We start from the raw sequence: 11,634 nt of genomic DNA, 5'->3' as shown, positions 1-11,634 counted from the left end.
ATTGTAACATCTGCATTTATATTATTAATACTGTTTGTGTCGATGAAAGGGAACTTGGTTACCTTTTGTCCGAAATATAATCGACAAAAGAGAAGCTCAGATGAGAAAACTTTACAACGAGCATGCTTGAAGTATTTTCTATGAGATTTTGTGAAAATTTAAATTAAAAAAATCTTTCGAAACTGCGCAAATTATGGCAAAGAGGGAAATTCAAACCATGTGAATTCAGAAAGATGATTTTCAAAGTGAAATATTTAAATTCTCTAATCTCATTGATATATAAAGCGTCATTATTCATTACATTTTAGAATTAGGTGTTCAGTTGAGTATAAAACTCAAATTATTACAGCCTTTCTTGCTTCTACAGGAGCTCATATATACTCACCAGAAGTAAAAAAAATAACTCTGACTGGCCCATGCACAGTACTGCGTCTCCCTAATGTTGACATTATGCATCGCGCAAATTTGTTAATAGGCTACAGCATGTACTCACAAGATGATGTAAATAGTAGCATGATTTAAAGAGGAACCATAATTATAACGTGTATGTGTGTTTGTGTTCTGTGTCACTTTTGATAATAAAACGGAGTAAAAAAAAAAGAGTATGCACTGACTGCAAAGAGTATGTATTTTTGCTGAATGGGACTGAATGTATGTCTGAATAATCCATGTTAGGGTTCACAGGCTCCCTTTAATGCCCGGGATAGAAGCAGGGTTGCTTTGTGTATCCGCTTCGTTATCCATAATACTGCATGATTGTCTGGTTTTCTGTCACTGTTTGTCCTCTGTGCTGTGATATGTTACGATAAGCTTGGGCTACAAGTTATGTAACAATTAGTCATTTCTGCTTGCACTTGATATACAGTATGTGTTGGTCACTGACCAGTGAACTGTATATATTTCAAAAAAGGAGAATATTTGCCGGCTCCTTTATTTTCTATCTCAGTGTACCGTAAGTGTTTCCTTCATCTACTCCTGCCAGATGGGTGTCAAGTCTTTTAAAAGTGTATTAAATGTAGACACATTGGACGACATTATTGACTTGTAGCCCCTTTTTCCATCCGTACTTCATTAAACTGTACCGTCACATCTTATTGCTATTCAACTAAACCTGCTAACCCGTCCAATTATGCTTTTTACAAAATGAAACGAGTCAGTAATTTGCTTATAAACTATATCGTAGTTTTTTTATTATTAATATTGCTTTGCTGGATTAGTTCTGTGACATATTATTGCTGCATATTATTGCTGCAGAGGAGCTCCAGTCATGTAATTAATTAAGCAATCAATAATCTTTTCATTCCAAATGTCACTTCATGAGTGAACACACGGTTGGACTAATGGATGGCAATGGGATGAGCTGGTTTTTGTGTCACTGTCGCATGCTCTGAGATATTGATGCTGTGTGCTACCATGGCATTTCTAATGTGGGGATTTGTGAACCCCTGTGTGCTTTTCATTGGAGGCACTGTCATTTTCTGGTAGATGAACCGTTATTTACAACACACAAGTGCATGAAGATGAACAATCACAATCTTCATCACAGTCCATCTTTCAGAGTATAATGTAGCTATCTCTCTATGTTTGAGGGGCTGAGAGAAATACATTCTCCATCCAATATGCAACATTGTTCTTTTCCACAATGTGTCTCAGGTCATCCTGTCCTGGGGTCATTTAATACACTCACTCTCATTTACGTGTATATAAGCTGCCATCAGATTCTGTCTCCTATTTTCGTGTATTTGCCATAGGACCAATAGAGCCCGTATTTGTTTATCGGTGTGCTGTTAATGGACTATATGAGTCTGTCACTTTTCTGCAATGCAGGCAACAAAATCCCCGTCTTCCTGGGTCTCACAGGCTAGCGGAGCACAGAGCAGACCCAAACAGAGCAGAACATCATTCGCAATGCAATACTGCCAACCTGCTGCTTCGATAACGGTTCCTCTTTAGTCCTCTTATGCGAACATAGCCATGATACAGAACACCCAAAGACCTGATCATCATCCGACCTACTCCACCAGGCATTCACTTCCCGAGCAGCAGAGACAAGGGAAATGCTTGGACGTCTCTCTTGACTCTTGTTTTGTGTTGTTGTAGAGGTGTGTCAATAGTTGTGCCTTTGTGTGATCTGCATGATTTATTTCCATACAAAATCCATGTTTTCCAGCAAAAAAAAAAAAAAAAGAGGGAACAAAAAGACCATAGAACTTGTACTCATATGTCGCTCTATGTAGAACTGAATTACTCAAGGAAATCCAAAATATGGGATGTGGTCAGGACATATCTGTGTGTTGTGAAAATGTAATCATAGGAAATAAAGGCATTTTAAGTAGACTCGTCCTGTGTGGTGTGTAAATGGTTCAGAGGGTGCTTTTCCACTTTCAGTCAGTGGGTGGCATCATATACAACATAAGGAAAATACTTGAGAGTGTTGAGTAGCACATTTTACATGAAAATGAAATCTCATTCTGGCAGGGGTCCCATGAATGTGAGATTATAAATGAGGCTGATTAAACAATTCTGAATGTAAATCAGAAGGTGAATTATGAAAAGTGTGATACTTCTAAAGCTTTCATGACATTTTTTTATTTTATTTGTAATGATCAAATTCAATTAAAGGGAAATACCCATACAAAAGAGAATCCCCTTCATTTCATTGGGATGTTTTTATACAGTTCTTTAGCTTCAAAGTTCCCTATTGACATTTGCAATTGACAGTATCAGCTGTTCTGGAGCTTTGGGTCATATAACACGATCTTCATCAGAACTTCTCATTTGTTGAGTTCAAAGGTTCTCCATACGGGATTCAGATCAGTAACAAAACAGCACCCAACTATTTGCTATGTAAAGATATAGTGGAGTAATGTCTACCTGAATAATGAAGTCATCTCCCTCTTGTGTGTGTTGTTTTTCAAGCTGTGCTTTGTTGACAAAGCCAGGCCAGCAGCGTGTACCTTTATATGCATGTCTCTCTCTCTCTCTCACTGGTTAGCTCATGGCTGCCGCTCCGCACTGCGCTCATACGGGGGTCACTGCTGACAATGCTGCCCCGACCGTCGCCGTCAAGGAAGCGTATGGCGCACACCCTCTGGTTGCCCCTCAGGTAAACATTGTTAGCACTGTTGCACTTGATTGCACTCTGCGCTGTTAGCACCGTTAGCTGCTCTAGCCGTCGGCTGAGCCGTCACCATGTTGAGAGCCGTGTGGAGGCAATAGATGCGCCTTTGAGGTTGAGGTTCAAAATACACGTTTGATCTTGGAAACTACAACTGACAAAACAATCTCACTTTGGCCATCTCACCATCTGCTGATAAAGATAATGATCTTCATGTGACTGAAAGCTCCAGAACAGCTACTTGTACACATCCTCATGGTGAGTGTGTTTTATGAATGTACATGACTTAATTCATACTTTTTACATGCACGTCTGCTTTTGCTGTAGTGCTGACAGCTATGAGGCAAGGCATTTAAAAAAAAGTGTTATTATGTAATATTTTATTGCAGGTAAAGGGGAAAAGCCTGTCATTTGTGACATCATACTTCAAGGTAAATCTCTCGAATCAGAAATGGAGCTCCCACGCGCCTGAGAAATGGAGCTCATCCATCATCCGCTGTCCCTGATACCTCAGAGCCAATTTTCAAAGTCTGCATATGGAATGTAAAAAAAATAAAGAATTGCAGTTTCCATGGTAATACCTACTTGGAAATACCTGCAATATTTTGTCCATATATGTATGCAGGGATCTTGAGATGATTACGCAGTTTTATAAAAGCTTTACTCCTTTGTTTGTTCATGTAAGCACAGAAGAGAAAAACACATGAAGTGGTCGTGTTGGCATTTGCCTTTATGTAGAAATATGTTATGAATATACAATATGAACTTTAATTTAATATATTTTCTGTCAAGGAATGTGCTACTACTTTAGATACAGTACAGTGACATGAAGCTTTCACATCTGATGTAAAACGTGTCTTTATCCCTGCAAATGTAAATGTACTCAACAGACTAAAGTTTCCAACATTACAAGAAAACTCTGAACATTCTGTCTCAGGATCGGATGAATGTAAGAAGAATGCAGGTATAAGATGGCTTCTGGTATCTGTCCCTCTTCTTCTTATCTTTCCTGCTTCCTGTCTCACTTGGACAGTTTAGTGATGACCCGGATTAAAGCTCCATTCTCGTCCTTCAGTCTCTGGTTTTCCATCTTCAGCTCTGCTTTAACCTAAAGAAAGCGCACGAGACAATGGGCACAGATGTAAAATCACATGTTGCTCATAACCCGGAGGGCTCATTATGCTGGGTGGAACATGTCTTTGTGTAATGGTCAATATAAGAAATTAGAACATTAAACAAACAGTAAGCAACAATTCCTGCATAGTATGCCTTTGAACAGACAGGTCGACCTCACATGCTGCATGTGAGTCGCCATATGAAAACTGTACAGTTCATTTTTTCATGGATGGATTCTTACTTTTAGTTTTGAAGTCAATTGATATTTTGGTAGTATTTTCATATGCCATGCACAAAATCCTGGTTTTGATTGCCACAAGATTTTCAGCCTCCATTACATCAAGTGTTCTAATGTTCAGCTGAATCTTACGGGTCTTCTTCAGTCCTTTACGGAAAATTCAAGCGGGTATTTTCCAAAGTTAGTGTTTTTAGTTTTTTTGTGTTTCTACAGGCAATGCTTTTTTGCTTTTTGTTGTTGTATTTTTGCTGCGTTGCATTGGAGAGATAGAATTAAGAAGAAGGACTATTTTTTAACTTTGTAAAACTCAGTTTGTCTAACTTAGACTGCTGAAGCCTTATTTTGCCTTTAGTTTAACTAAATCCAGAATTACCAAACCAGAAGGGAAATTAGCTTCACACAAAAAGTGTAATCTAGTCTGAATGAATCTGGGCAGTTTAAAACAACAGCATCGCATATACACAAACACAAAACCTTTCAACACTTGCATCCAGCGACACACAGACACAACTGGAACCGACTTGCTCATTTAAATACACACAACAACAGTGCTTCTCTGTTGTGAAAATCTATTTTCAAACCAGCCTCCCGTGTTTGTTTAGGCCTCTTATTCACAGATAACAAGAGGTTTCTGTTTGCATCCTCTTGGGCAAAACACAGCAGACATCTGCAAGCGTTACACTACAGATGAATACTGATGGCTCGCTCGCAGTGTCAAAACGCTCACACATTCCACAGCCAGCGGAGCATAATGGTGACAAATGATGTCAGCGAAAACCACCGCAGACACAGCAGCGAACACCGTCGCTCCAACTCCCGCAGACACTTTACACTGTTTGGATTTGAGTGCTGGTTGTTTTCCTCATGTCAAATAGGCTTTACTTTCTCCTGTGTAGGGGATTCTGCAATGTTGTTAACTATTCATATTTTTAAATGAGACTGAATATGAAAAAAAAAAAAGTTCATCTTAATGTAAATAACAAATCTGAAGTACCTTCAACTGTTCTTCCATATCTGATATTCTCTTTCGTAGACTCCGACTTTCCTATAAAGAAGAACATTCAACATAGTAATTAACATAGTAAAACCAGACAAACACTTTGGATAAAAACTGTAAATGTTTATGAGCATTTTGTATAATCCTGACTTTATACCTGTTTTTCTGTCTCGAGCATGTTGGAGCCACAATCTCCCGCTCTTCCCTTCTGCATAAACGAAAGGTTATCAGGAAAAGTTTACAGTCCAAAGCCTTGAAGCAGTACGATTATAGGCGCTACATTTTTCATAACAGTGAGCACAAGTGTCTCATGTAGGATATCCAATATAACCCCAGTTGCACACATAAACTCTTAAGCGGCTCACTGTTATTGTTCCCAAATTGCAGCGTCCTTGTATAGCCGCAATCTGTCATGTCACATTTCCCCTCCCATTACAGCATTACCTGATATTACCAATGAGAATGTATGGGTGCATTTCTGTGTGCACTGACAAGTATAATCGGAACGATGACTTGCAGAAACTTTCAGGTACTTTTTCAGGTGCCTCTGCAGCGACCATTTCCATGAGTTCTTTCACTCTCATGAATCTGGATCTGGCACATTAACTGCGTGTACCGTACCTGTGCTCTCTGCAGCTGGTCCTGGATCATGGCCAGTTCCTGTTTACTTGTTTCCAGCCTGGACTTCAGCCTTTGATTGGTGGCCAGTGCCTTTTCATACATCTACAAATATATGAACTTGTTAGCAAAAAGGGAGCGTTTGATTGACTAACAGAACATTGGCGTCAACAGCTAAAGTGATGGTTTGTGTGGTAGTTTTAACAGTTAATATGCAATTAATGCTTTTTTTTTTTGGTTGCTGTGCATGAGGTCGTCATTTTTATCTCAACATTGTCTTCTGTGAAATGTGGTACAAATATCCCCGATGCCGTGAACCCTAATGACTTTGTTTCTCCCTGAGAGTTTAACAAACAGGTCAAAGTCTACATGTATCCACTGAAATATCTTAACTTCTACAGGCTGGTTGGCATACAGGTTTGTATAGAAATCCGTCATTTCCATCAGAAGTTCACATTTGTACAATTCCCTTTGGTGACCCGTTGGCTCTCTGTGGCGCCATCGTGAGGTCAAACTGTTTATTTTGTCTAATACTTTGTTTTAAGACCAAAAGTTTGCGAAATTAATGTCATTGTCATCAGTCTCAGCTGATGGGGAGCATGGTGAACATGTATCAACATGTTAGAATTATCATTGGGAGCATGCCCAAGTACAGCATCACAGAGCCGCTAGCATGGATAGACTCTACTCGCTTTAGTCACTTTCTTTATTCACTGATATGAACTTCCAGCAACAACAACTTCAGTAGTTTTTTTAAGCTACAGATCAGAATCAGAATCAGAATCAGAATTGGTTTGTTGCCAAGTATACGTTTGCACATACATCCAAGGAATTTGGCTTGGTGATTGGTGCATAACAATAAACATAGTGACAAAACATAGTAGATAGATACAATAGTAGAATAAACAAACAAACAAATGAAGAGAACGTTAAAATAAGTATGTTATTAAAGTGTATATTTAAAGTGAAGTGTTGTAAATGTAAATGTCTGTGACGGTCCCGGGGATGTAAGTGTCCGAGTCAGTGGGGATCCTTAGCTTTGGTGATGAGATTTGATTTGAGATTTTGGATTTACAAAATCAATCCTTTAATCTATAAAACGTCAGGAAACAGTGAAAAATGCCAAAAGTCAGAAAAGCCAAAGATATTGAAATGACATCCCAAAAATTGGAATATATCAGGAATCTGCATAATCAAGGACATAAATAGATTATCACTCACAAAACTTGATGCCAATTTATTTTCTGTGGACGAGCTGATTAAATGACAAAGACAAGTCAATTCTGCTCTACTGTTTATGTAACATTTAGTTGTGTACTTTTATTTTGTGTACTCTGCGGTGCAACATCCTTTGCAGGCCAGATGTTCTCATTGGATAATCGACTGAAGCTCGGCCATCCTGTGGTGTATTTACAGGAGGTCTTTCTAGCCTCTCTGTAAAGCACCACGATGACAGTCCTGTGCTGAAAACCACTGGTTGAGTTTAAAGTTTAAATTCTGGAAGTGAGTTCATTAATTGTCAAAGTGTTCAACGTGCAAAGTGCATCACCTGCCTTTTTATAGTCATTGTTTGCTGACTCCTCTTCTGCCCTTTTCCTTGCAGACAGTCTGTTCTCCCGTCGTAAGAAGTAGGACTCAGCGTGGTTTGTTGATGGGTCGTTGGAGACATCCGAGGATCCAGAAGAGCTCAGTCTGAAAACACAAGAGAGGTATTATTCAGGGTTTAGCTCCGTTGCTGTCACAGACATCCTGTGTTTTTTTCTCTATTGAATGTCTTTTGTATATTAATGGTGTGAATTAGATTTGCTTACCTAGACAGTTTCTCGTGCTGAAAAAGAGGGGAAATGTTTTAAAACCGACTATCTGACCAAAAGGGAAAATGCAACAACCACAACAATGTTATTTTTGTAATAACATTCCTGATTATCTTACGAAAGGTTTTAAACTAAGTCCCAATTTAAGCGTGACATTAGCATAAAGAAGTCATTCAACCCCATCGTGTCCTCTAGATGCTCATTACTGCACAAATAATGACGTCACACAGCTCGACTTCATCATTTGTTTGACTTGCTCTTTGGTCGTGATTTGAGATTTATGAAGCAAATCCACGAACGAGGTTGTGCTTCGTACCACGTTGACCATTTCCTCTGCGAAATATTGCTGCAATGCTCACAGGCCATCTTTTATGTACAATGTCAGCAAGTGCATTCATTATCAATAGATCTAGAAAGCATAGCTCAGTTGTTCTTTGAAGTGACATTACCATGCAGGAATTCCTCATGAAAGACTTCTTTTTTTTTTTTTTTCAGCTTTCCAAGAAAAGGTTTATGGCAGTCTGAAATACCAAGCCGAGTCAAAGAAGGAGAGAGGAAGTGATCTCTGAAATAAACTGACAAGCAGAGATAACTAAACACATCCAAAAAAGGTAATAGCTCTGGCAGTGGCTTTCACAATGTGTTCATTATTGCCTGCTGAAGTTCGAAGGGTTATACGGTTTCCTTAGCGAGAGGTTTTCACTCGGAAGAGCAGAACAGCAGCTCAACAGTAAAAACTCCCTCATGAAGATGAGAAATTGTAGCCTGGCGACTACAAGGGACAAAGGTTTAGTTCTTACATCCCCAGTACGAGTGATATGAACCCCGATATAAAATGCAGATACAGATAACTGACAAATTAAAGGTACATAAAGTGTCTTAGTAAGGTGTTGAGCCACCATGAAATAGATCGAACACTGTTCTTGCAAAAGATATTTCCTTATTTAGTGCTTATGATGGCAGAGAGTGCTGTCTAACACATGGTCCAAAACCTCCCATAGGTTTTAGATCTGGATTTCTTCTGGTGACTGCAAACGCCATCGGTTATGATTACATACATCGTTTTTTACATATACTTTGTCAAGGATTATGTTTGCTTTATGTTTCACAAATAAGTTTAATAAAATGAGCCTGTAGAAGACTGCATGGGGAGGAGCTCCGCTGTACTAACTAGCATGAGCTTGTTAGCGTTGTCACTGTGAGCACGTTAGTATGCTGATGTTAGAAATGACATACGCTCTGCCTTAGCAAAGCCTCGCAGAGCTGCTAGCATTGATGCAGACTGGCACTTTACAACAACAAAGCTATTCAAAGTGCTTTACATAGCAGATAAAATGGCATTACGATATAAAACAGTGTCGCCATATATCGTCTCTGAACCTGCTGAACCCATCCTCTCCATCTTTAAATGCTCTCATATTAATCATGAGAAAAGCTAATGCTAAAAATCAATATGTATTAACTTAGAAGAGGTCATTATCCACTATCCACTATTATCCACTATCCAGCAATTTTACATCAGCATGTATCAGAATAATGATGCACTGAATTAATTATTGATGCTGACACAACTTCTAAGACAGTACGTGCAGTTCCTTCATGCATTGTAGTCTATTATTTCAGACATAGAGCCTTATTGTGACAGTCACATAAACTAAAGCCAACGGCAGACTGGTGAACAGTTACACATCTAACTAAATCATGGAGATGGCAAGAGGAGTTACTTTAAAGAAGAAACAGGGCTTTCAGTTACAGACACCGCGTGTAAACACAGTGATATGCCTCTCCTCAGACATTTACAAGATCTCTGGATCTTCCCCAGACTCTGATGTCAGCTCCTTTAAAACTCTCTCTGGACACTTGGATATGCTCGGTAAACGGCAATTAATGATATACAGTATGCAGACTTGGAAAAAGCTCTGGTTTAGATTAAGCGACAGCACTTATAAACAGATGCTGATGGAAACACAGGCCTTTGTGTCCCGTGCATGTGAGCGACTCTGTCACTAAGCTGTCCTCCAGCCTTTCTAGAGCCATAGAGGCACTTCTTGCTTGCTGACCAGCTATTCCCAAGTGGAAAATGTGAGCTTCCCGTAGGACTAGCGGAGAGATAAACATCCATAAATACTGCGTCTGAGTTCCCACAAGCCAGTCCTATGCGCTCTATCCCTCCTCCTCTCTGTTCCCTGTCATCCTGTCTTTCACCCCCTGCTCTCTTTCTCTCACTCTCTCTCTCTCTTCCTGTATCCCTCTCTCTGTGTCTCTCCATGAATCTTTCCTAAGTGGATTCTAGAGATAAGACTAACTGCTCACTACAACTTTTCTACGGTTTCACTTGCAAGTTTTGTTCCTCCATGCTCACGCACATCAGCATGCAATTTAGTTTCACACTTTTTGTGAGTCATTGCGAGCCATTAGAAGCATGTCAGAGTTTTAGAAGAGATCAATCTTTATTGTGGGGTGGCTTAGGGGTCCAATATGCGTACCATGTAACCACAATGTCCCTGGTACACTAATGGGGATTAAGGCAAATGTCCAAAACATATTCTAAAAAAATACTTTATAATCGAACAAATTAAAGTTTGTTCGAAGTTTGTAACGTTTAAAGTTGTACAAAAAACATGTGTCGTTCTAATCAGCAAGTATAGTGCATGATTTTATAAATATTACACTGATAAATCTGGCAAATGGAAACACCATCTTTAATTGTTTTTATATGATTAATTGTCAATTATAGCACCCAAATAAATGCGTAAAATGATAACAAAGCTTGAAAAGTCACTGATTACGCCATCACTTGAGAAATTCTGCTTCTACATACGTTTTTTTTTGACTGCAGCACAATATAAATGAAACTATTGCAATAATGATAGTGCCATTGGCAGTTTAAAGTGGACTGAAGGACATTAGAAAAATCCTTAGTTGCATTCCAACAGCTGTCATATGTAAACAATGTTGTTGCTTCTCAGATTATATGTCAGAGCATACAAACACACAGGAGTACTTCTGTGGCTCGTTACAGACATGTGTTTGACAGTGAATGAACTCCAATGTTAGTGTTTGCACTATGTCAGCCGTGGCATTTCCTCTAACCAAACAGACACTGCAAAGATTAAAGACAGTCCGGCCTTACCCTCAGGCTCTTGGTGGTGGCGGTGGATGAAGTTGGAGAGTCAGAGAGTGACTTTCTGATGCGTGGCTGATCTTTGTTGTGAGAAAGTAGAGATGACATCGCTCCCAAAGCTGCTGGCCTCCGCATGCAGCTGCAGTTTGGTCCAAAGTACCTCCAAAAAGTTATTTTTTCTTTTTTTGTCTTCAACAAAAATAAAGCAGCAAAGAAGAAGTAGAGGGATCTACTTATAATCCACCGACTGATGTCAAATTCTGTGGCTGTTTCCTTAGTTTAAGTGAGAAAGTGTGATCTTCATGTGATGGTGAGACGTTGAATATGTGATGAGCGTGAAAGAACTGCACAAATGGGAGAGCTGTGGAGGAAGTGGTGGGACTGGGGAGTAGGCGGGCTGTAGTGTGTGTGTGTGTGTGTGTGTGTGTGTGTGTGTGTGAACATACGAATCTGACAGCAGTATTGTTCACAAGGGCTCTCAAGGGACTCAGTCATTCAGCCAAAAATGGAACAAGTAAAGCAGCATTAGTCTTAGTGTTGTTAGGGTAGTTTCTGTAGATGAAAATAGTTTACACAATGTGTGTATTATTTACAACGAAGCACTCTATT

General features: G+C 39.3%; 1 protein-coding gene across 1 annotated transcript; it reads right to left on the bottom strand.

Annotated features, from left to right (window-relative positions):
- Window positions 1-3,835: 3,835 nt before the first annotated feature.
- On the bottom strand, window positions 3,836-11,357 carry LOC306714776 (protein phosphatase 1 regulatory subunit 12B-like). The gene is made up of 7 exons (XM_079184907.1): window positions 11,035-11,357; window positions 7,899-7,915; window positions 7,641-7,779; window positions 6,091-6,192; window positions 5,627-5,677; window positions 5,467-5,517; window positions 3,836-4,226 (listed from the first exon to the last, which is right to left on the bottom strand). The coding sequence occupies exons 1-7, from the start codon at window positions 11,158-11,160 to the stop codon at window positions 4,140-4,142; spliced, it is 573 nt and encodes a 190-aa protein (XP_079041033.1). The 5' UTR covers window positions 11,161-11,357; the 3' UTR covers window positions 3,836-4,139.
- Window positions 11,358-11,634: the final 277 nt, after the last annotated feature.

This window comes from Pholis gunnellus (assembly GCF_910591455.1).
Source record: "Pholis gunnellus genome assembly, chromosome: 3".
Classification (NCBI taxonomy): Eukaryota; Metazoa; Chordata; class Actinopteri; order Perciformes; family Pholidae; genus Pholis; species Pholis gunnellus.
This window is presented reverse-complemented; position numbering and strand designations above follow the sequence as displayed.

What these genes read in the sequence shown, in the direction of transcription:
- LOC306714776 (XM_079184907.1), bottom strand. Translation starts at nt 11,160, where the DNA reads ATGCGGAGGCCAGCAGCTTTGGGAGCGATGTCATCTCTACTTTCTCAC. An exon ending in CAAACAATGACTATAAAAAG is followed by an intron (nt 6,193 to 7,640) that starts GCAGGTGATGCA and finishes ATATATTTGTAG; the next exon opens with ATGTATGAAAAGGCACTGGC. An exon ending in ACCAGCTGCAGAGAGCACAG is followed by an intron (nt 5,678 to 6,090) that starts GTACGGTACACG and finishes TCGTTTATGCAG; the next exon opens with AAGGGAAGAGCGGGAGATTG.